This window comes from Thalassophryne amazonica, chromosome 20 (assembly GCF_902500255.1).
Source record: "Thalassophryne amazonica chromosome 20, fThaAma1.1, whole genome shotgun sequence".
Lineage (NCBI taxonomy): Eukaryota > Metazoa > Chordata > Actinopteri > Batrachoidiformes > Batrachoididae > Thalassophryne > Thalassophryne amazonica.
The window spans coordinates 3,386,713-3,413,040 of record NC_047122.1 but is presented as its reverse complement, the minus strand read 5'-3'; the positions used below and the strand labels follow the sequence as shown (position 1 = coordinate 3,413,040).

Below are 26,328 nucleotides of genomic sequence, written 5' to 3'. Positions count from 1 at the left end.
CATGACAAAATCTCTTGTTAAAAGTGAAATCTGCCGGAAAATGGCTGATGTCCAGGTCTTGTGATAACCAGAGAAAGAGCACACGACGGTCTCATATCCACAGAGCCATCAGCTTAGACATTATCCAGTGGTTTGTGCCGCGTCGTCGCAGCTCGCAGCGCGGCGCACCGACCGTCCTTTAAAGGGGTCCTTAAACCTGTAGTTAAAGTCCTTATTCTCTGTGAAGCCCGTAAAATTTTCACTGAAAGCCAGATAAATTTTTTGAATGGTTTCCAGGTGCCAGTCTCTAACAGCTTCTGAAAAAATTCTGATGGAAAAAAAGTCCTTTTCATTCCGCCATTTCCAGACAATGAAAATCCGACGAGGGGGCGGGACCACTCCTTCCACAAGGCGTGCTCACAGGTGAATGACGTCACCGACAGGCGTGGAAAAACTCACGCATGCGCACGAGGGTTCAAGCATGTCTGACGTAAAAACATATGAATGAAATCCATATAGTTTTTGAAAAAAATAAAAAGGTACGATACTTTACGGACAGACCTCGTAGTGCTTAGCTCAGATAAGAGAATTATAGTGGGTGATTTTAACATCCACGCAGATGCTGAGAATGACAGCCTCAACACTGCATTTAATCTATTATTAGATTCAGTTGGCTTCGCTCATAATGTAAATGAGCCCACCCACCATTTTAACCGCACTTTAGATCTTGTTCTGACATATGGCATAGAAATTGAAGACTTACCAGTATTCCCTGAAACCCCCCTGTTGTCTGATCATTTCTTAATAACATTTACATTTACTTTAATGGACTACCCAGCAGTGGGGAATAAGTTTCATTACAGTAGAAGTCTTTCTGAAAGCGCTGTAACTAGGTTTAAGGATATAATTCCTTCTTTGTTATGTTCTTCAATGCCATATACCAACACAGTGCAGAGTAGCTACCTAAACTCTGTGAGTGAGATAGATTATCTCGTCAATAGTTTTACATCCTCATTGAGCACAACTTTGGATGCTGTAGCTCCTCTGAAAAAGATAACCTTAAATCAGAAATGCCTGACTCTGTGGTATAACTCACAAACTCACAGCTTATAGCAGATAACCCGTACGTTGGAGAGGAAATGGCGTCATACTAATTTAGAAGATCTTCATTTAGCCTGGAAAAAGAGTCTGTTGCTCTATAAAAAGCCCTCTGTAAAGCTAGGACATCTTACTATTCATCACTAATTGAAGAAAATAAGAACAACCCCAGGTTTCTTTTCAGCACTGTAGCCAGGCTGACAAAGAGTCAGAGCTCTATTGAGCCGAGTATTCCTTTAACTTTAACTAGTAATGACTCCATGACTTTCTTTGCAAATAAAATTTTAACTATTAGAGAAAAAATTATTCATAACAATCCCAAAGACATATCTTTATGATCGGCTGCCTTCAGTAATGCTGGTATTTGGTTAGACTCTGTCTCTCCGATTGTTCTGTCTGAGTTATTTTCATTAGTTACTTCCTCCAAACCATCAACATGTCTGTTAGACCCCATTCCTACCAGGCTGTTCAAGGAAGCCCTACCATTAATTAATGCTTCGATCTTAAATATGATCAATCTATCTTTATTAGTTGGCTATGTACCACAGGCTTTTAAGGTGGCAGTAATTAAACCATTACTTAAAAAGCCATCACTTGACCCAGCTATCTTAGCTAATTATAGGCCAATCTCCAACCTTCCTTTTTTCTCACAAATTCTTGAAAGGGTAGTTGTAAAACAGCTAACTGATCATCTCCAGAGGAATGGTCTATTTGAAGAGTTTCAGTCAGGTTTCAGAATTCATCATAGTACAGAAACAGCATTAGTGAAGGTTACAAATGATCTTCTTATGGCCTCAGACAGTGGACTCATCTCTGTGCTTGTCCTGTTAGACCTCAGTGCTGCTTTTGATACTGTTGACCATAAAATTTTATTACAGAGATTAGAGCATGCCATAGGTATTAAAGGCACTGCGCTGCAGTGGTTTGAATCATATTTATCTAATAGATTACAATTTGTTCATGTAAATGGGGAGTCTTCTTCACAGACTAAGGTTAATTATGGAGTTCCACAAGGTTCTGTGCTAGGACCGATTTCATTCACTTTATACATGCTTCCCTTAGGCAGTGTTATTAGAAAGCATTGCTTAAATTTTCATTGTTACACACATGATACCCAGCTTTATCTATCCATGAAGCCAGAGGACACACACCAATTAGTTAAACTGCAGGAATGTCTTACAGACATAAAGACATGGATGACCTCTAATTTCCTGCTTTTAAATTCAGATAAAACTGAAGTTATTGTACTTGGCCCCACAAATCTTAGAAACATGGTGTCTAACCAGATCCTTACTCTGGATGGCATTACCCTGACCTCTAGTAATACTGTGAGAAATCTTGGAGTCATTTTTGATCAGGATATGTCCTTCAATGCGCATATTAAGCAAATATGTAGGACTGCTTTTTTGCATTTGCACAATATCTCTAAAATTAGAAAGGTCTTGTCTCAGAGTGATGCTGAAAAACTAATTCATGCATTTATTTCCTCTAGGCTGGACTATTGTAATTCATTATTATCATTATTATTAAAAGTTCCCTGAAAAGCCTTCAGTTAATTCAAAATGCTGCAGCTAGAGTACTGACGGGGACTAGAAGGAGAGAGCATATCTCACCCATATTGGCCTCTCTTCATTGGCTTCCTGTTAATTCTAGAATAGAATTTAAAATTCTTCTTCTTACTTATAAGGTTTTGAATAATCAGGTCCCATCTTATCTTAGGGACCTCGTAGTACCATATCACCCCAATAGAGCGCTTCGCTCTCAGACTGCAGGCTTACTTGTAGTTCCTAGGGTTTGTAAGAGTAGAATGGGAGGCAGAGCCTTCAGCTTTCAGGCTCCTCTCCTGTGAAACCAGCTCCCAATTCAGATCAGGGAGACAGACACCCTCTCTACTTTTAAGATTAGGCTTAAAACTTTCCTTTTTGCTAAAGCTTATAGTTAGGGCTGGATCAGGTGACCCTGAACCATCCCTTAGTTATGCTGCTATAGATGTAGACTGCTGGGGGGTTCCCATGATGCACAGTGTTTCTTTCTCTTTTTGCTCTGTATGCACCACTCTGCATTTAATCATTAGTGATTGATCTCTGCTCCCCTCCACAGCATGTCTTTTTCCTGGTTCTCTCCCTCAGCCCCAACCAGTCCCAGCAGAAGACTGCCCCTCCCTGAGCCTGGTTCTGCTGGAGGTTTCTTCCTGTTAAAAGGGAGTTTTTCCTTCCCACTGTTGCCAAGTGCTTGCTCACAGGGGGTCGTTTTGACCGTTGGGGTTTTTCTGTAATTACTGTATGGCTTTTGCCTTACAATATAAAGCGCCTTGGCGCAACTGTTTGTTGTGATTTGGCGCTATATAAATAAAATTGATTTGATTTGATTTGAAGGCACATGGCACCAAAACTAAAACACAATACATTTTCAGATTTCTTTATTTATTTAGCTCATTTGACATTTTATTTACGAGTGATATAGACTTTATACATACTGTATGTACACTAGAAACATCTATTCATCTGATCAAATTACAGAAATACAAAATTTAAGTGCTAAAATGTACAGCTGCTAGTTCATAAAGAGTCTCAAGTTTTAAGTTCCGGAGAGACATGACAAAGCTGTAGTACCTGAAATGACCAGCAGGTGGTATCACATACTTTTTCAGCTGAGGCTGATCACCACAGTCCCTTGATGGTTCTTCAGGCCTCTGTGGTGGAGCCACTTGCATAGTTTCTCAGCAACCTTGCCCTTTTTTTCTCTCCATCTCCCGCCCTCGCTCCATATTTATACTGACATGCAGCCAAAAACATTTTTGGCATTACAAAACTTACACCCCATGAAACACAAACCCAGCTGCATAGTAGCAGTCCTGCACATCAGCCACTAGAAAGCACTAAAACTTCACTCAAACTTCACTTAATTCCAAGATGTTCTAATGTTTGTGATGACAGAATGCCATCAGATCCACATCTGTCCATATGAAAAAAATGACTCAAACATTATCTGAACATCCTCATCAGTGCTTTTAATTATTTTTGTTTTGTCCATTAAAGAATGAACACATCAGAGCTCTTGTGGCTCTGACGTGGTCTGTGTAAACCATATTCACCCTGTCACATCCTGTGTTAAATTCACAGCTTCTCTGTTCCCACATCACACAACTTCAGCTCACTCCTGACATGAGGTTTCCAGAAAGTGTGTCTTATGATCCTGAAACCTGAATTTAGATATCTGTTGATACCAATACTATTCCAATACTAGGCCTCTCTTTGCTTAAATATTATCATTATTGTTGATTTTATGAGGATATTTTGTATCCCCAGTTATACAGCTTCATGGTGAAGTGGTACAGAGGAGGATTTTCTTAACAAGAAGACCTGAAAGTTCAACAAGAATACCTTCTGGCAAACCTTGATTTAATGTTTGGGTGAAAGAATTAAGTACTTTAATATTTTATAGACTTTTATAGCCTCATATAGACTTAAAGAGAAAAGACAGCTAGCTCTCTTTCTCTTTCTCCCCTCAATTTTCAATTTCAATGTAGCTTTACTGACATGGGAAACATGTTTACATTGTCAAGTAGTAAAAATTTAAAATTAAGTCCTCTCTCTCACTCCCTCTGTCTCTCTCTCTCTCTCGTTCTCTTTCTTTCTCGTGCTCACTCGCTGTTTTCCTGCTGAGCAAACTTGGAACTTTTTGGAAACACGAAGCCTTTCAACTGTAAAATAAACTGTAAATTTCTAAATGTATCACCAGCGACGTTCAAACGAGAAACTCTGGATTAATACTGAAGGATTTTGATGGAGATTTTTTTCCCTTTTAGCGGACAGAAACGCTGTTCAGCTGTGCTCTGAGCTAGCATTTCATACTGTTTCACAGCCTGGGTACGCTGAAGTGGCTGATTTTTCAGCACACATTTTGAGCAACAATTCAGTTAATTTTTCAGAAAATCCGTGCTGGGTAGCACAGACAATTTGAACCCGGGAGCCGAACGGAAATTTGGGACTACCCGTGGCTAGAACACTGCTCCTCAAGTGTGGAATAGACCTCTCTCAAACAGCTCAGCTTCAGTTCAGAAACCTCCACCCTCCCCCCTCAAGCTCAGTAGCCAATAGAGCAGAGAGCAAGCAGCAGTTGAGAGGTTTCACAGTGGCTCCTCTCTGGTATGAGAAAACGTCGCAAGTTATACCGGCATTTTTGGATATTTGAAATATGTCGGTATTGGAAGCCTGATATTGGATCAGATTGGTCTCATCCTTAATTAGGCATGACACTACTTCAAGTCATTTTCTTTGTAGGGCCATAAATTTATGTGGATAAAGGGTCATGGGCCAAAAACTGAATAACACGCTGAAGAACACACACTCGTGGACAGAATATCCACTCCCAACGGTGATTGTATCACAATATTCACTTGGCACTCCACTTGTTTGGATTGTGTGGGAGAACCAGAAGAGCAGCAAGGAGGACATCCTGGCAAAGGAAAGGCTAACTACAATGTTTTTAATATGTATAAAACATTGCCCAATGGGTGTTGGGATAGAGTCTAGCTCCCCTGTGACCCTTAATTGGAATCATTGGGTATTGAAAATGAATGGATGAATGAGTTTTAAAGCATTTAATAACATTTAGTGAGGTAAATGTGCATGCTTAGCTCTGAAAAAAGTTTGACAAGAAGCAGTTTGCAGAGTTGTTTCTGCCTCGTACCAAGAAATGGGTATTGATAAGATATTATTGAGATCCATGCCATTACCAATTCTGCTTATCTATCCGATTCCTTATCGATTCCCTTATCAATACCTCTTGTGAATTTTCTGTGTACTAAAAGTAGGCTTTACAGGTTTTCTATGTCAACAACATTTTATTGTCTTAAAGGACATGTAGCACTGAAATCATAATAATTTAGATTTATGATCCCCCAGGATCATCACATGGTGCACTTCCGTGACCAGTTTCAAAGTATATGGCATTCACAGCAAACAGCTACAGAGACTTCCAAAAACAAAGTACTTGTGAGTACTCGGGTGTTTCCGACAGGTAAGTCTGGGGTCCCCTGCTGAAGCGTTTGCCCTCGCGACCCGAACCCGGAAAAGCCGTTGAAGATGAGTGAGTGAGTGACGTGGTTACTAGAAGTGTCCCAGTGTGCGCTTCAATGAGCTGAGGCACAGATTCATTCCAAAGTTTATACAAGTGTGATGTTGTGTTATGACGACTCGTTTTTAAGTGATAACTGTTCATTTTGATGCAGTCACGGTAAAAGCAGCAGCTGAGAAGGTTTTGTGCATCTGCATGGCCACGAGTCAGAAACACAGCCTGTTAAAAACGCTAATAAGTGTTGTACATAAGTGTGAAAAATCTAATAAATATTTACATCGGTGTCATCACAGAGACATTCCACATTCATTAAGTGGCAATAAACAGCTGACATGCAGATTAAAACAGCGCAACAGCCGTTTTAACCTGCATGTCAGCTGTTTATTTTTTTTAAGGGATTATTCAACATTAATTCTCTTTTAAAGAGTTCCTTATAGAGATTAACAGTTTTATGACATTTTAGAGTCTACAAGCTTAATACTGATTATATATTGTTCAAAATTCAGCCAGAGGTCTGTCTAAATTGGGGGTTAAAACAGCTGCTACACACACACACACACACACACACACACACACACACACACACACACACACACACACACACACACACACACACACACACACACACACACACACACACACACACACACACACACACACACACACACACACAGAAACACACACCACATCCAGTCTTTCAAAGAAAAAAAATTGAAAAGTACACAAAGCAAAAGCTGAAAAAAAATGAACACTCCTCTCACCCAGTGTAAAGATTTCCAAATTAGTCCACAACAAAAAGAAACCCTGATGCACGCGTGTGATCGCAATTGTGCTCGCCAGCCATGGAACGGTCCACTCGTCCTCACTCGGATCCACAGCCAGAGATCATTTTCAAGTTCCACTCGGCCAGAGAATATGGTCCAGGTCCACTGACGGCGATCACCTTCAACTTAACTTCTGTCAGGATCGTGGCACATTACAGAGTCCATTATCTCCTGAAAATAGCACTTCTGAGTTTTTCCAATATGAGACATACAGCTGCATGTCCAGGCTTGACCATGATCACAGCAGCAGTAAACCAGCATCCTGTGACACAAACAGCAGCATCACGACACTTTAGCTTCCAAAATCCAACAGACTCTGAAAAAGTTTAAGAGTTTCGGGGTGAAGTGTGTCGTCTCCTCTGTAAATCCAAGCCACTGCTTTCAAAGAAAAGCTCAGAAGCTTCGTTATCAGACAGAACCTCATTGGTTTCCCTCCGTCTGTCTCTGTCTGGGATGTTTCTGTTTTGCTAATAACTACGTCACACACAGAGAAATGCTGAGAATTGCTAAGTGAGACGTTTTCTGGAAATGCATCCGTTTCCTCACTTTGGGAGAGGAATAAAAAACATCAGAAACCACTAATTATGAGCACATGTGCGCAAGAGGATTTACAACCATGAGTACTTGGATGTTGTGTTGCTAACTGGGACGTTAAAAAACATGTAACATGTTCTTTAAAATAAATAAATATGAAATTGGTCACTGGATCCTTGTTTTCTGGACATAAATAAAAATAAAATCTGTAGTTTTTGTCAAAAGCATTTCCTTTCAGATATTAATGAGACAAATGTAAGTCCATAGAGCCTGAGCAGTTACACATCAACATCAATGTAATTCATAAGAAACAGATGACATCTCATTTTGGGAGGAAAAAAAATGTTTTGGTCAAATGTAGTTTATTGTTTGTATTACAATGTTTGGAAAGAGGTGTCATTTGATTTAAAATGGCGATTTGCATTGAAGTTATTAATTCTGACTGGACTCTAACTTGACTCGGCAGAGAGCGGAGCAGCGTTTGGAGCTGGTCAAACGGAACGGAGGATAATCCTTGTTTCTTGCCCGCAATAAGACAGGAGTCCCAGTTAGTGACTTTAATCATCACAAAAGCGTCTCATGACTGACATCGTTAAATGGCTTTGAGAGGGGTTAAGAAGCGGACTTGCCGCTTCTGAAAAGCAGTGAAGCAGAGAACCAACGAAACAGTGGGTTGGAGCACTGCTTCACTGCTTTAAGCTCCAGGGTCTGCAATCAATGCAGAGAAATGACCATTTCTCCGATAAACACCATCAAAAACAACGGCTGTTCTGAAGGACCGATAAGCAATTCTCAAAAAGAACTGGTTTTCATTACCTAACCCTACTCGTACCATAACATTTTAGCATAGCTTTTACTCACTGATGCAGTGTCTGCATCATCATCTATATTATAATAGCCAAGTGGCTTGTGTGTACATGCATGTGTATGGCTTCAATCACGGACAAACTGGGGAGAGCTGACATTTGCTGTTTGGTATGCTCATGTATTTTGGGTCAAGGACGAACTCTGTGAACATGGAACATTGATAGGACAAATATTTTTGGAGAAACTACAAATATTAGTGAACAACACTGAACAATGGGCATTGATGAATGGAGGCCGCGGTCTCATTTGAGGGCAGGCACTAAAGGGGTAAAATATGACGTGTATGGTGTAATTTCTCACCTCCCGGGGGACCAACCACGGCATTTTCATTTGGGTTTTTGGGCAAATTGTGCGCAAAGTGAAAATGCACAGGAAAAAGTGACAAAGCGGTGGAAATTGGACATGTGTTGGGATTTGTTTATGATCTGGAGCACAAACATGTGGAGGCGGTTTTGCAGGCCAAAGAACGGAGCTACTCTGGTTAGCTGTGTACGCTAACACTTACTGACATGACATCTCCCATCTGCCTCGCCTTTTCTTCTCCACTGGAAACCGGAAAAAAAAAAAAAAACCTTTTTGCGACTGCTTCAGTGATTGCAGCCGAAAACAAAACAGTACACCATTTATATTTATCCCTGTGAAGTTGCTCTGTGTGTTATTATGCAACGGAGCTGAGGTCCCTCTAAGTGGTCAAATCCTGCGATACCACACAGGGTTCAAACGATACCGCGGTACCCTATTACATTCTGGACTCACACACCATTCCAGCAGGGGGCGAACTCATCCATATATCAAAAGCAAAGTGACATCTGTGTACATGTCTGCGTGCACAATTTTATTTAGTAACTTCAATGTAAGTACCTAATGTAATTGTAAATGTGTTAAAAATACATGGATAACACAAGTAAATGAAAACACTTATTTCCATTGTGGTTCATTTACAACTCAATTGACAAAACAGAAGTAAAAATAAAATAATAATAATAACAACAATAATAATAATAATAATAGTGTGTATATGATAACAACAACCTAAACAAATTATTGAGGTCTAAGGTTCGAAAAAACATTCTGGACTCAGACAACATTCCAACTCATTATAGAAAGTTTGCACAATTTATTACCACCCTTGGAAAATGTTAGCTCCCTATTTTATAAGCATGACCCAATCTAGAGCCCATGGATCCCCACTGGCAACACACTAGTTATAAATAACGTACGGCTGCAGCTATTGATTATTTTAGTAATCAAGTATTCTATCGATTATTCAAGTAATCGGATAAAAAGTACTTTTGCGTTTTTAAACCATGTCAACAGTCCTGTGCTCTCCCTGAGTAACAGCACAATGTCTCTGTGCTAAAGTCTTGACATTTTCCTGAAATGGTGATGGGATGTGGTTTCTGTTTTGTTTCTCCAACTAAAACTGAACCATTTTTAAGGTTTTTTTTTTCAAAAATAAACTTATAGACCAGCGTGACTTATATATAGACGAAGGCCGATTGAGAAGTTTTGAGTCTGACCCAGAAACAGTAGGATGCGGTTCTCCATCTTTTGCATTCTGAGAAAGCAATATTTCTTGAGAACGTGTGATGTTTTGAGTCACTGGCTGCAATGTTGAGAAATGTTGGTTACTCAGAATACAAAAGATTTTTCTGTCTTCATGCCATGTTTGGATATATGATTCATAGTCTGGTCTGATTTAGAGCATCGCACCTCAGAAAGCATGTTCACAGTGTCAGACTTCACCACGGAAACCTCTCCAGATCCAGGGCGGTCTGACTGGGCGTGTCGGGAAAGTTTTAGGCTCATTTAATGACCCCAAGAGGTGGATAAATCTGAAAAGGACTGTTGATGGTCTCTGAGGGGCGTCACGGCGCAGACGGTGACACCGCAGGTCGATAAAGGGCTCACAGAGTTTTAATATGTAGAACTCACCGTGTTTTGATGTTCCACATGAGAAAGTTTCCACAGATGACGGTTGCTACCAAAACCATCAGAGATGTGGAAAGTTCCACTTAACTGACTGCATGTGTTGACCTCTGACCACTGACCTTCAGCGACACCCCACGGATACTGCCTCCCACGCACTCGTTTTCCGTTGACCTCAATAATGGTGTTGCTACCGACGACAGCCAGCGGTAAGCGGTCCTGCAGAGGGAAGAACAGATCAGTCACGGAGCCAAGCACACGCCTCCTGCTGGGACGGGAACTGACTACAGTCCACCTCCAGACCAACAAGAAGCATGTGCTGACCAAGAGCTGGAATACTATCTCCTGATTGGCTGACCAAGCAGGGACAAATGGAAAATCGTGCAGGGCGGGGGTTCCCACGTACACGACTGTAAAGTACTGCTGCAGGCGTGTACCAGGAGAAACACGCCATATACTCCACGACACGGCACATACTGCTAAGAAAACAGCATCAAAGCAACTGATCCAGCTGAAGGTCACAGACACGATCTGACTGGATGCTTCATGAAACAAGCAGGAGAACAAACCTTGATTTTCCTGACGAGCTTCATTTCATCTTCATCGTCAGTCTCCGGGAAGTCATAGATTTTGATTTTATGCTCCTGGATTTCTCTCATGATCTAAACACAGTCATGAAGACAAGAAAAAAGATCAAAACAACTAAATGGTGAAAAAAATTAGATACATTTTGTCTGAGATAAATGAGGAGCAAAATGAAATGCAGTCAGAAGAACACACACCTGCTTCTTAAACTGCTGGCACTCTTCAGGAGTCATAGTGTCAGCTTTGGCGATCAGGGGGATGATGTTTACCTTTTCATGGAGCCGTTTCATGAACTCAATGTCAAGGGGCTTCAGTCTGGAGAAGAACGTGGAGAGAACAGAGAGTAGAGCTTCAGCGGCTGGTTGAGGGAGCCTTCAGCTGGTTGGCAGTCAGGTCGTGCCGGTCACAGCGTGCACGCCTGCCGTGGTTTGGATGACGGTTGGAATCCTCCTTCTGACAGAATCAGTATGGGCCTTGGATCATTTATCCCTGTGTTGATGCCACAGTTCACCTCGTTGAGTGGTTTGTTCCAGCTTTCACCTCATGAAATATTTGTACCATTGAACTCATAAACATTCACTATTTGTATCATATATATATATATATATATATATATATACATACATACATGTACATATGTATGTATATATATACACGTATATACATACATACATACATGTACATATGTATGTATATATATACACGTATATATATGCATACATACATGTACATATGTATATATATATATATATATATATCACATGCATACATACATGTACATATGTATATATATATATATATGTATATATACACACATACATACATGTACATATGTATATATATATATATATATATATATATATACACACATACATACATGTACATATGTATATATATATATATATACACACATACATACATGTACATATGTATATATATATATATATATACACACATACATACATGTACATATGTATATATATATATATATACACACATACATACATGTACATATGCATATATATATATATGCATACATACATGTACATATGTATATATATATATATATATATATATATATACACATACATACATGTACATATGTATATATATATATATATATATATATATACACATACATACATGTACATATGTATATATATATATATACGTATATATATATATATATATATATATATACATACATATATACATACACGCACGCACACACACGCACGCACGCACGCAGACACACACACACACACACACACACACCACCCCGTAAATTTTTTGTTTGCAGGAGGTGTGACGCTGCCGTGGCCCTGTGGGACGTCATGCTGTGTGCAGACTGAAGTCGCTGACAGGTGGACAGTTATTCACAGACACACTTGTCTGAACAGGAGACAAACCAGCTCACAGTCAGCTTGAAAATGGAACAGAGTGAGATACAAGTTACACCTCAGTGTTATAAAGCCGCTCTGCCAAATCAAATGTTTCTAACATAGGCTCACACACGTGTGTGAGATAAACAAGTTCAGATGTTTTACTAGCTGGAGAAATCACTCAGTGCAGGAATCAAACTTTATTGCATTTTACAGATGTGTTATCACTTCACTGATATTAAAAACACGACATCAACGCTCACGTTCAGAGCCAAATATCAGCACACGTCAGACAAAACACCAATAACAAAAGCATTTAACGGCACTCGTGTATCCAGAGTCTCTGCCAGGACACAGAACACCATCTGTGGTGTTCACACTTTAATTTCCTGCCTCTGACCTTCAACTTTATTATGTCAAGAACCCACCGGCCAACGTTAAGCATTTTTACTGTCATGGCTCTGCTCTGCCAACATTTAACAGAAACTATGTTAGTACGAGCTCTTCTTCAAAAACACAAAAAATCTTTAGTATAAATATTATAGTGTGTCCAAATGCATTTTAATGTTAGCTGTGCCTTAAAAAAATCCATCCCAGGATGAAGTTAAGGTTCTTAAAATGTTGTTCAGAATTTGAGGTAGACAAACTAGATTCCGGGGAAATCAGGATGTTTTAATACTGTGGCTCACATTATGCAGTGATGTGTTTCAAAAGCTGTGCACACAAACAGAGTCCTCACTGCACATCTTTATCCACATCCTACACAACCTTCACCTATTTCCAAATCCTTCTCCCATCCTTCAAAGCTCTTCTGACCCCAACATATGCAGCTGACCTGATCAAATCCACCGAACCCTCTTGGATCAGACCCCAGTTGTTGTGTGGGCCGCCAGAAGAGGAGGTACTGCTGGCCCACCAGCAGAGGGCGCCCTGCCTGACGTGCGGGCTTCAGGCACTAGAGGGCGCTGCCGCCTCACAGGAACAGCCGAGGTGACAGCTGTCACTCATCAACTGTGACAGCTGTCACTTATCATCTGCACTTCATCCCGGATAAAAGCAGGATGACACCTCCACCACGTCGCTGAGATATCGTTCTTCTAAGGAGGTAATATTCTCTGCCGTACTAAAGGAATAATAATTTACGTGTGCTCTGTTAGCAGCCGTTGTCCTGTGGTGCCTTGTCAGCTGATTGGGGGTTTGTGAGAGTGCCGACGTCTTTGCCTCTCACTCTTTCCAGATAAGTGCTTAAACAGGAGCTGCACGAGTGTGTGATTTGAGGTGGAGGTGGAATTCCCACCATTGTTGTTACTGGGTGTACACACACCCACACTTGACTGTCTTTGCTCTTCGCCAGCAGTACCAGATCCAACACGCGGAGACGGTGGCCACCTGAGGGACTCAGGACCTGGCGGCTCCAGTATCCTTCGGGTTCGGTGGCGGAGGAAATCGTGTGGTTCCGGTTCTTCTCTAGACGGACGTCTCCTATCGTCGAGCCTGCCCACACGACACCTTTATCCATTGACTTTGTATCATTCTATAATCTGCTGTGTATGGTTGTGGCATTCACAACAGTAAAGTGTTCAAATTTGACTCCTTCTATTGTCCGTTCATTTGCGCCCCCTGTTGTGGGTCCGTGTCACTACACTTTCACAACACCAGTCCTCTCACACACCCACCAGCTGGAAAACCCATCAACCCCACAAACACTCAGAACTGACAAAGGCTTTATTCCTCCATTTCTACCCTCTGGCTGCAATAGATGGGTAGTACAGTGGCTAAGTTGTTAGCACTCTTCCCTCACAGCAAGGTTTGGGGTTGGATTCCACCCATGCCCTGGTCCTTTCTACGTGGAGTGTGTATGTTCTCCCCATGTCTGTGGTTTCCTCCCACAGTCAAAAACATGATAATTTAGGGTCTGCTCCTTTCTCTGGCCCTGACCAAGACAGCATCTCTACATCTGGAGTTGGTCCAAGGGTGCCAGACTGTGGCTGCACACTGCCCCTAGTGGTTAGATTGTGTCTAACTCAGGACGGTAAAATGCACAAGACATTAATCTACATGATAATAAAAGACTTCATCCTCCTCCTCCTTCTCCTGATACAGTTGATGGTTCCATTTTGGAGGTGGGGTGGACCCAAAGAGGTTCCATATGGTTGTAAATATGATGACCCACAGCAACAGCACATGCTGCCTGATGAGCTCTTTCTGTTTAACATTAATATCATAAACTAAATGTTTCTGAAATACCTTGATGATCAGAGTGTACTAATTAAATTATTCATCATCATCATCAGCTGCCCCTCATCGCTGAGTAGGACGGCAACTTCTTTGGTGCGAGTACAGTCCGATGTGATGGGAGATCCTGCTACAGTTGGGCCCGGAGAGAGAGCTGGGACCTGTTGAAGCAGGTGAGGAGACTCCAGTCACACGATGCTGACTTTGTTGTCTGGTCTCTTCTTCCAAGTGGTCATCGATCATCTCGAGTGATTGACTCACATGGCAGCGCCAGGCTGTTCGGTCTGGAGCATCCTTCTCCCATGTCTTTGACATGTAGCTTGGGCTGATCAACTCTTCCCCTCCTTAAGCTCACCATAGAACACTGCCTTGGGTAATTGGGAGTCATCCATAGGCACTACATGGCCTATTTTGGTTCACAGTGTCACCTTGGCATTCAAGACTCCATCTCTCCAGTGGATTTTCACCAACTGTCTGAGCTGAGACATCTGAGTGTGTTGCAGTCTCTGGATGTGGCAGCGATACAGGAGGTAGATCTCTGATGAATACAAGAGACATGACAGGACAATGGCACAGTATACTTTGGACTTGGTTTGCATCCTGATGCCAGGGCAGTTCCACACCTTGGTGTGAAGTTTACTGAAGGCAGCAGAGGCTGCGCTGACTCACTTCTCCACTTCTTTCTCCAGGTTGTTGTCTTGGGAGGGTGTGCTGCCCAGGTAGGTGAAGTGCTCGACAGAGGCGAGGCTGTTCCTGTGAAGGATGATGTCCGGCTGTGGAGCACAGGTTCTGGGAGCAAGCTGGACCATGACTTCCGTCTTGGTGATGTCGATAGTCAGACCAAGGTTAGACGCTGCACTGTTGAAGGAGTCAAGCATGCTCTGGCGCTCCTCTGCAGAATGAGATATCATACCAGCGCCGTCCGCACAGAGCCGTTCTCCTGCACAGATGGTCCATATTCTTGTGCCAGCCTTCAGGCATCTTATGTTGAAGAGCTGGCCATCTGAGTGGGTGGTGATGTACACTCCTTTGGTAAAGGCAGAGAGTTCCAAGACCACTGTGAGGTACAGAGAGAAGAGAGATGGTGCGAGTACACACATCCCTGCTTCACACCTTGGTTGACGCTGAACTTGGCAGATGTCAAGCCTCCAACAGAGACTTGGGCCATCATGCTGGTGTGCAGTTGATTGAGCAAGCTTGTGATTCCGGGATGGCGTCCATATTTCCTCAGCAGAGAGGCATTGTCTGCTGACTGTGTCGAATGTCTTTGTGAAATCAATGACTATGGTGTGCAAGGGCCTGTGTTGCTCAGCTGATTTCTCCTGCAGCTGCTGAAGGGTGAAGATCAAGTCAACTGTTGATCTTAAGCTCCAGAATCTGCACTGTGATTCTGGAAGACCTGCATCCATGATGGGTTACATTTGGTGTAAGATGACTTTGCAGAGTACTTGAATCCTGCAATGGACAGGAGTGAGATGCCTCGATAGTTATCACAGACTTGAAGTTTCCTTTCTTCTTGAAGATTGGAATGATGCTGGCGTGCTTGAAATCCTGAGGTTGCTGAGGTTCAAAGTGACTGGGCATCAGGGCCTGAAGTTCTCTGGAAGCACGGTCACGGTTCCTATAACAGCAGTGGGGAGCGTTGTATTCAGCTGTGCAGAGTGTGTCAACTCTCCATCACAAAGACCTCCTTCAACACTCCAGAATTTCACTTCTTCTCATGGAAAATACCCAAGATCAGGACACTGGTACCTGCTAGATTACATCCTGGTTAACATCAGTGACGTGTGTGTGTGTTAGTAGAGCAATGTGAGGCCCAGAAGTTGGCACAGATCACTACATGATCAGATGCAACATGAAAGCCACAATTCACTTTCTAAGGAGGGAAACAAGATCAGAGCTGTCATCTGGATTCTGCAACAACTAAAATACAAGTTATATCACCACTGCAGAACAGAGATGGACCAACTTCAAGGTCTTGCCTTCATGCCCAGGTGAAAGAGAAACTTGGCCACCAGAAACAGAGGAATGCTGACTGGTTCAATGACAATGATGACACCACCAACAAAGTCATTCAGCAGAAGAGGAAGGCACAGCAGACCTACAACCCCTGGCAATAATTATGGAATCACCGGCCTCGGAGGATGTTCATTCAGTTGTTTAATTTTGTAGAAAAAAAGCAGATCACAGACATGACACAAAACTAAAGTCATTTCAAAAGGCAACTTTCTGGCTTTAAGAAACACTATAAGAAATCAGGAAAAAAAAAATTGTGGCAGTCAGTAACGGTTACTTTTTTAGACCAAGCAGAGGGAAAAAAATATGGACTCACTCAATTCTGAGGAATAAATTATGGAATCACCCTGTAAATTTTCATCCCAAAAACTAACACCTGCATCAAATCAGATCTGCTCGTTAGTCTGTATCTAAAAAGGAGTGATCACACCTTGGAGAGCTGTTGCACCAAGTGGACTGACATGAATCATGGCTCCAACACGTGAGATGTCAATTGAAACAAAGGAGAGGATTATCAAACTCTTAAAAGAGGGTAAATCATCACGCAATGTTGCAAAAGATGTTGGTTGTTCACAGTCAGCTGTGTCTAAACTCTGGACCAAATACAAACATCATGGGAAGGTTGTTAAAGGCAAACATACTGGTAGACCAAGGAAGACATCAAAGCGTCAAGACAGAAAACTTAAAGCAATATGTCTCAAAAATTGAAAATGCACAACAAAACAAATGAGGAACGAATGGGAGGAAACTAGAGTCAACGTCTGTGACCGAACTGTAAGAAACCGCCTAAAGGAAATGGGATTTACATACAGAAAAGCTAAACGAAAGCCATCACTAACACCTAAACAGAAAAAAACAAGGTTACAATGGGCTAAGGAAAAGCAATCGTGGACTGTGGATGACTGGATGAAAGTCATATTCAGTGATGAATCTCAAATCTGCATTGGGCAAGGTGATGATGCTGGAACTTTTGTTTGGTGCCGTTCCAATGAGATTTATAAAGATGACTGCCTGAAGAGAACATGTAAATTTCCACAGTCATTGATGATATGGGGCTGCATGTCAGGTAAAGGCACTGGGGAGATGGCTGTCATTACATCATCAATAAATGCACAAGTTTACGTTGATATTTTGGACACTTTTCTTATCCCATCAATTGAAAAGGATGTTTGGGGATGATGAAATCATTTTTCAAGATGATAATGCATCTTGCCATAGAGCAAAAACTGTGAAAACATTCCTTGCAAAAAGACACATAGGGTCAATGTCATGGCCTGCAAATAGTCCGGATCTTAATCCAATTGAAAATCTTTGGTGGAAGTTGAAGAAAATGGTCCATGACAAGGCTCCAACCTGCAAAGCTGATCTGGCAACAGCAATCAGAGAAAGTTGGAGCCAGATTGATGAAGAGTACTGTTTGTCACTCATTAAGTCCATGCCTCAGAGACTGCAAGCTGTTATAAAAGCCAGAGGTGGTGCAACAAAATACTAGTGATGTGTTGGAGCGTTCTTTTGTTTTTCATGATTCCATCATTTATTCCTCAGAATTGAGTGATTCCATATTTTTTCCCTTTGCTTGGTCTAAAAAAGTAACCGTTACTGACTGCCACATTTTTTTTCCTGATTTCTTATAGTGTTTCTTAAAGCCAGAAAGTTGTCATTTGAAATGACTTTAGTTTTGTGTCATGTCTGTGATCTGCTTTTTTTCTACAAAATTAAACAACTGAATGAACATCCTCCGAGGCCGGTGATTCCATCATTTTTGCCAGGGGTTGTAGATGGCTAAACTGGACTGTCCCAGAGCTAAAGAAACCTTTGTCCAGAGCATGGCCATGCTCCAAAGAGAACTCCAACTCATGAAAGACACATGGTGGACCAACAAAACAGAAGAAATCCAATCTCTGGCTGACCAAGGTGATATAAGAGGGTTCCACCAAGCGCTAAAAACCATTTATGGGCTGCAAAGATCTCACTAAAACTCGATCCTTTCTGCTGATGGCACCACAGTACTCACTGAAGGAAATGAGATCTTGCACTGCTGGAAAGAACACTGAGTGAGGGGTTGCTAAATTAAAGAGCTGCTCCCTCAGCTCTCGAAATTATTATTACTATGGCAATATTTATTATTGTCACTTGCAAGTGTTCTCTGGATGTTAGCTATACTTTGTGCAGACACTGATACTCTATAATGCCTCGTCACAGGCAGGCCGGAGATGAGCCGATAATGTCATTATCCACCCACAGCTTTGGTACGATCTGGAACAGAGTGTTGTTATCGTTGCATTGATCTAGCTTAGTATAAAAAATAGCTGTACCCTGCAGACGAGCAGCAACACCCCCCCCACCCGGACACACACATTTCAGCTGCTTGACTAAACTATCACTGAAATATGTGAAGGAAAAAATAAAAATGTAATAGTCAGCTGTATATATAGAGCACCAGGGTCAAGTATTGAAACATTCACTGACTGGATGGAGAAATGTTCTCAAAAACCAATCAAAAAGTTGTCTTCATTTGTGGTGACTTAAATATTGAGCTGCTTAATCCAAACAGGTATAAAATAACAGATGAATTTATCAATACAATGTACAGCATGAGTTTATATCCAAAAATCACTAGGCCAAGTAGAATTACATCCCATTGTGCCACCTTAATCAATAATATATTCACCAATGATACTGAAAACAATACAGTGAGTGGATTACTAATCAATGACATCAGTGACCACTTACCAGTTTTCATTGTTTATAATAGAAACCACTGGAGGAATCAGCCAGAGGAAAAACTAAAATACAGGCGAGAGCGGACAGAGGAAAAGATGAATACACTGAAGTATGATTTACGGGTGCAAAACTGAAAAGAGGTATACAGTGAAGGTGATGTTGATAGAGCATATGGAGCTTTTATAAAAATATTTACATCACTATATGAACAAAATTGTCCAATAAAACAATACAGTAGAAAACAAAAATTCAAAGTTTGACCATGGTTGACGAAAGGATTACAAAATGCATGTAAAAAGAAAAATACACTATATAAAGAATTCATAAAACTAAGGACTAAGGAGGCAGAAAATAGATATAAGAAATATAAAAATAAGTTAACTAATATTATAAAGGTATGTAGGAAGAAATACTATAGTAAGATATTATATAATAACAAAAATAATATCAAAGGAATATGGGATATATTAAATAGCATTATTAAAAATGGTACAAAACAGCAGAGCTATCCTCAATATTTCACTAATGACAATATTAGAAAGGAAAATATGGATGAGGTGGTTAATGGCTTTAATCATTTTTTTTGTAAATGTTGGACCTAACTTGGCAGAAAAAAAAAATCCTGATTCATTGTTATCTGAGGACTGGAATGATAATCTTATAGAGAGGAATCCCTGTTCAATGTTCCTCACAGCAGTTGAAGAAAAAGAAATAGATATTGTTAACAACTGCAAATACAAAACATCTACTGATTTAAATGAAATTGACATGATAGTTGTAAAACAGGTCATTGAAGGGATTTCAGAACCATTAACATATATTTGTAATTTGTCATTTCAAACCAGCAAATTTCCCAATAAAATGAAAATAGCCAAAGTTGTGCCGCTGTATAAGACTGGGGATAGACACCACTTCACAAATTATAGGCCTGTTTCTCTGCTTCCACAATTTTCCAAAATATTAGAAAAAATATTCAACAATAGATTAGATAAATTCATAAACAAACATAAATTACTTATTGACAGTCAATATGGATTTAGAGCAAATAGTTCAACATCACTGGCATTAATAGAATCAGTTGAGGAGATCACAAATGCCATACATCATAAATTATATTAAGTTGGAATATTCATAGACCTTAAAAAAGCTTTCGACACAATCAATCATGATATATCAATCAATAAACCTGAACGGTGTGGGATCAGGGGATTAGTGTTGCACTGGGCGAGAAGTTATTTGAGTAACAGAAAACAATTTGTGAAGTTTGTCCAAGCAATGTCCAATGCTTGGACATTGCTTGTGGTGTCCCACAGGGGTCAGTATTGGGTCTGAAACTCTTTTTACTTTATATAAATGATATTTTTAATGTGTTCAAGATATTAAAATTAGTATTATTTGCAGATGACACAAGCATTTTTTGTTCTGGGGGGATTTGCAGAAACTTCTAAGGAACATCATTACAGAAATGGGAAAGCTGAAAATGTGGTTTGTCAGAAACAAATTATCATTAAACTTAAGTAAAACAAAATATATGTTTTTTGGCAATTGTAATAAAGACATACAAGTACAGTTACAAGTACGGGGGGTGGATATTGAAAGAGTATATGAAACTAAGTTTCTTGGGGTGATAATTGATGATAAAATAAACTGGAAGTCCCATATAAAAGATATACAGAGCAAACTGTCAAGAAGCATTTCAGTTCTGAACAAAGTTAAATACATTCTGGACCACAACTCATTCTGCATTCTCCACTGCTCACTGATCTCACCATATTTATACTACTGTGCAGAAGTCTGGGGCAATAATTATAAATGTACAACACAACCATTATTCATACTGCAGAAAAGAGCTATAAGAATAATTCATAATACTGGTTATAGAGATCACACAAATTCACTATTCTTAAAACCAAAAATTTTAAAATTTACTGATCTGGTTCATTTTCAAACAGTACAAATCGTGTATAAAGCACTAAACAATTTACTTCCTGGAAACATTAAAAACATGTTCTTTAATAGAGTAGGGGATTATAATCTGAGGGGGGAGTTTAACTTAAAACATCAGTGGGCACGTACAACATTAAAAGGTTTTTGTATTTCTGTTTGTGGAGTGAGGATGTGGAACAGACTGAGGGTGGAGCTCAAGCATGAACCAGTTTAAGCAGCGGTATAGGCACGTGGTTTTTTCTAGGTAAAAGGAGGAGGAAGGGTGTTGAGGGTTAGGGTGTTTTGTTGATCATTGTTTAGTTGTGTGCACTTTGTTTTTCTATCTTGGAAATATGTAGCATAAAATCACACACATTGCATATGTATGTAGGTATGTGTATATATGTATGTGTCTATGTGTAGATACATATTTGGGGCATATGTAATAATTGGTAGTGGGGGAGAAAAGGTTGGGATAAATAAGCTGATGCTTCACTATGTTGGATACATAGTGTTAATTATTTGTCTTCTGTTTTTATTTGTCTAATTATATTGGGTTTGTCGTGTCTTTTTCACGCTTCACTTACCTTATGTCACATGTTCAAAATAAACAGTAAACACTATTTGTGCTCCCCCAACCCCCAAAAATAGAATAATCTAACAGAAGAACTCAAACAATGTCCAAATATTCACAGATTTAAATATTTATATAAAGATATGGTGTTCACTAGAGATGTTTATGATAATGGGATTTGAGTTTGTTGTTAAATGTGTTTGTATCATGGCCCAAGCAGAGGGTCACCCCTTGGAGTCTGGTCTGCTTGAGGTTTCTTCCTCAATACATCAGAGGGAGTTTTTCCTTATCACTGTCACCTGTGTGCTTGCTCTGGGGGTTGGTAATGTGTATGTATGTATGTATATAAGGGGTGGGCGTTTATAAGCTTTGCTTCTGCTCACCCCCTTTTGGTCACACGTCACTGTGGAATTGCCTGGTGTATCAGTTTTTTGTTATTGTTGAGTCTGTGTGCCAAATAAATTCATTCATTCATTCATTCATAAATGTGCTTATGACAAGGTTCAAGGTCTGACTTAAAAGTTACTGCCACAAGTGTGAAAAAAAATTCTCAGCGCGATATAAATAGACAAAACTAATAATCAACATGTCTATCCAGAGCAAAAAATTGTCTTCTTTCCCATGGTGTGTGTATGTATGATGCATTTTTGTACTCATTAATTGGCAATATATGTGTAAAAAAAAAAGTAAACAACTGCATTTTTTTGGTGACAAAAAGTTTTGCACTTCATGATGTCAGGAGGTCTGTATCACACAGCATCAACACATTGATGTATTTTAAGGTTTTAACCTATTGTGTATAAGATGTTGTTTTGCATGGGATCCAGTTTTTAAGGATTCCTCTAACTTTCCGGTTTCTAAGTGACCTGGTGTCTCCTAAAGTGTGGTGACAAAAATAGCCATGAGTTCTCCAAACAAAGGTAAGATTTACTTTTATTTCTAATATATGACACTAAGTATGGTACTGACATGCAAGTGTTATAGACCATTTTAATCAACAAAACAAGATAAAGCAGATAAGCCAGTGGGAAGTGCTGAATCCTCAGTTTTGTAAAAGCTGGAGTCCAAATAGTGACTCCACCTACTGTGAAAGGCAAATGTGTTAAAATTTTGTCAATTTTCATCATAGATGCCTGAAAACCTAACTTGATGAGACCATCAATATGCCGTATCACAAGTTAGAATATTGTGTTGATATCTGGTCTTTTGTTTTTACTTTAGAATCAATGAAATTTCATTGAATTATGTAATGTTGAAAATTTGGCCATTTTGGCAGTCAAATCTAAGCCAGACCTTGAACCTTATTTATTTCTAAATTTTACAAAATATAAGAAAAAGAAGCCACACAGATTAGATTCATACAGAAATACAAATGTCTGGGAGCGTTTTCTGCCATCATGGTGTACGTCACACTGCCTTCACTCAGAGTGGCAGCTGCAATGTCACATCGCTCAGCATTTATTTAGACCCTGTGTGGATTAGAGAAGTTTTAAAATAAGTTCAAACATGTATTCTACTAGACATATACATAATACATTGTGTGTTTGCGTGTCCTACAAAAAGGGTGGGTGTGATTTTTGTATATTTGGTAGAGAATATTACAGGAAATGTTCAGTGACTTTTCACATGCAATATCTGGGTATATTCATGAGTAATTTGGTTTTTAATTCATTCAGTAAGTGCACAATCAGGGGTAGCGCCTGTGTTTCACTTTGGTCAAAAAATGAAATTCAGTATTATCCTTAATATTATGCTTAATGTCGTTGTTGTTGCACTCGTGTAATGACAATGACAATAAATTCAGGTAACTTAATGCTATGTGAGGCACACAGGTACAATGCTCGCAGGGGCATTCAAACTCTATTATGTATAAGCTATTAACCCAGAACTCCAACCACCCATTTTTTTGAAGACAAAGGCACACAAACACTTGTTTGTTTCAATTAAAGATGAAAGTAAGTAGCATTACAGAGACTATATACACATGATATATCAGTAACTCTCAACAGATTCCAGCTAGTCATACACTTCATATGTATCAGGGAGAAAAAAATTCTACACACAAGCACGTTCTAGGGCAGGTACATTCTTGAGAAATTCTACTTTGAAGATACAAATTTTGTTCACTTTATAACTATTATTATTTATTTATAACTATTTTGATGCTCACACTTGGCCGGGAAGGGCGATTGTAAGTTGCATTTTATGGAATTCATTACAGACCTTTGTTCCCCCTCTTTACTCCTGGCAAACCCTAGATGCTTAATTTGCATAATTTGGTGCTCCTTGAATGCAAACACCTGTTTGCAGTTTGTACTTTTTTGTGGGACTAGTTCTGGGTCACTCAAGATGCAGATTATTTGATAGATATGTTCCCAGGATGTGTCCTCCTCTTCTGTACCTGAACTCATATATACAAAGTCTGTTAGAAAAGTATCCAACCTTTTTATTTTTTTCAAAAACCTGATGGATTTGAATCACGTGTGCTTGCATGAGCCAACCTTGAACCCTCGTGCGCATGTGTGAATTTTTTCACGCCTGTCGATTGCGTCATTTGCTGGTAAGCAGCCTTTGTGTGAGGATGGGTGGAGTCTCTCGGTTTTTCATTCCAAGGAAAATGGCGGAACGACTGGAGCAGCGCCGCATCAAATTTTGCCAGAAACTGGGCGACAGCCAGGTGGAAACCATTCGGATTATTCAGATGGCTTTCGGTGACGATCCTGTGGGCATCACACAGATTAAGGAGCGGTACAACCGGTTTAAAGATGTCCGCACAACGGTGGAGAGTGAGCCGCACTACGATCGGCCATCAACATGCTGAAATGACCAGATCATTGACAAAGTGAACACTGTGGTGATGCGGGACCGTCGTGTGACTATCCGAGAAATTGCGGAAGAGGTGGACATTAGCACTTTATCGGCACATTCCACTGTGACAGAAGATTTGGCCATAAAAAGAGTGGCAGTGAAATTCGTGCCGAAGCTGCTGACGGCACAGCAAAAGCACCTTTGTGTTGATGTCTCACAGGACATGCTGTGACATGTTGTGACATGCCCACCTCTTCCACAATTTCTCGGATAGTCACACGACTGAAGAGTCACCGACAGCCGTCTGAATCTTACGAATGGTTTCCACCTGGCTGTCATCCAGTTTCTGATAAAATTTGATGCGGCGCTGCTCCAGTCGTTCCGTCTTTTTCCTTGCAATGAAAAACCACCGAAGCACGACACACGTCCCACACAAATGCATCTTGCCAGAAAATGATGCAATCGACAGGCGTGAAAAAATTCACGCATGCGAACGAAGGTTCAAGGTTTGCTCATGCAAGCACACGTGATTCAAATCCATCAGTTTTTTGCAAAAAAAAAAAAAAAAAAAAAAAAAAGGCCGGATACTTTTCTAACAGACCTCGTGTATATATATATATATATATATATATATATATATATATATATATATATATACACAACCCCTGGCAAAAATTATGGAATCACCAGCCTCGGAGGATGTTCATTCAGTTGTTTAATTTTGTAGAAAAAAAGCAGATCACAGACATGACACAAAACTAAAGTCATTTCAAATGGCAACTTTCTGGCTTTAAGAAACACTATAAGAAATCAAGAAAAAAAATTGTGGCAGTCAGTAACGGTTACTTTTTTAGACCAAGCAAAGGGAAAAAAATATGGACTCACTCAATTCTGAGGAAAAAAATGATGCAATCATGAAAAACAAAAGAACACTCCAACACATCACTAGTATTTTGTTGCACCACCTCTGGCTTTTCTAACAGCTTGCAGTCTCTGAGGCATGGACTTAATGAGTGACAAACAGTACTCTTCATCAATCTGGCTCCAACTTTCTCTGATTGCTGTTGCCAGATCAGCTTTGCAGGTTGGAGCCTTGTCATGGACCATTTTCTTCAACTTCCAAAGATTTTCAATTGGATTAAGAGCTGGACTATTTGCAGGCCATGACATTGACCCTATGTGTCTTTTTGCAAGGAATGTTTTCACAGATTTGCTCTATGGCAAGATGCATTATCATCTTGAAAAATGATTTCATCATCCCCAACCATCCTTTCAATTGATGGGATAAGAAAAGTGTCCAAAATATCAACGTAAACTTGTGCATTTATTGATGATGTAATGACAGCCATCTCCCCAGTGCCTTTACCTGACATGCAGCCCCATATCAGTCATCAATGACTGTGGAAATTTACATGTTCTCTTCAGGCAGTCATCTTTATAAATCTCACTGGAACGGCACCAAACAAAAGTTCCAGCATCATCACCTTGCCCAATGCAGATTCCAGATTCATCACTGAATATGACTTTCATCCAGTCATCCACAGTCCATGACTGCTTTTCCTTAGCCCATTGTAACCTTGTTTTTTCTGTTCAGGTGTTAATGACGGCTTTCGTTTAGCTTTTCTGTATGTAAATCCCATTTCCTTTAGGCGGTTTCTTACAGTTCGGTTACAGATGTTGACTCCAGTTTCCTCCCATTCGTTCCTCATTTGTTTTGTTGTGCATTTTCGATTTTTGAGACATATTGCTTTAGGTTTTCTGTCTTGAC

At 40.1% G+C, this 26,328-nt stretch overlaps 1 protein-coding gene and 1 long non-coding RNA gene across 4 annotated transcripts in view; both read right to left on the bottom strand.

Moving 5' to 3' along the window:
• LOC117501937 (septin-7-like) overlaps positions 1 to 26,328 on the bottom strand; it is a 192,008-nt gene that overhangs the window by 19,257 nt on the left and 146,423 nt on the right. For all 3 annotated transcript variants that reach the window (XM_034160904.1, XM_034160905.1, XM_034160906.1), the window contains 3 exons: positions 11,093 to 11,210; positions 10,880 to 10,972; positions 10,433 to 10,529 (listed from right to left, as the gene is read on the bottom strand). In XM_034160904.1, the coding sequence (XP_034016795.1) occupies positions 10,433 to 10,529; positions 10,880 to 10,972; positions 11,093 to 11,210 (308 nt within the window). The remainder of the gene's footprint in view (positions 1 to 10,432; positions 10,530 to 10,879; positions 10,973 to 11,092; positions 11,211 to 26,328) is intronic.
• On the bottom strand, positions 882 to 9,992 carry LOC117501938. The gene is made up of 3 exons (XR_004558133.1): positions 9,872 to 9,992; positions 1,404 to 1,407; positions 882 to 892 (listed from the first exon to the last, which is right to left on the bottom strand). It is a non-coding gene; the product is annotated as an uncharacterized LOC117501938 (long non-coding RNA).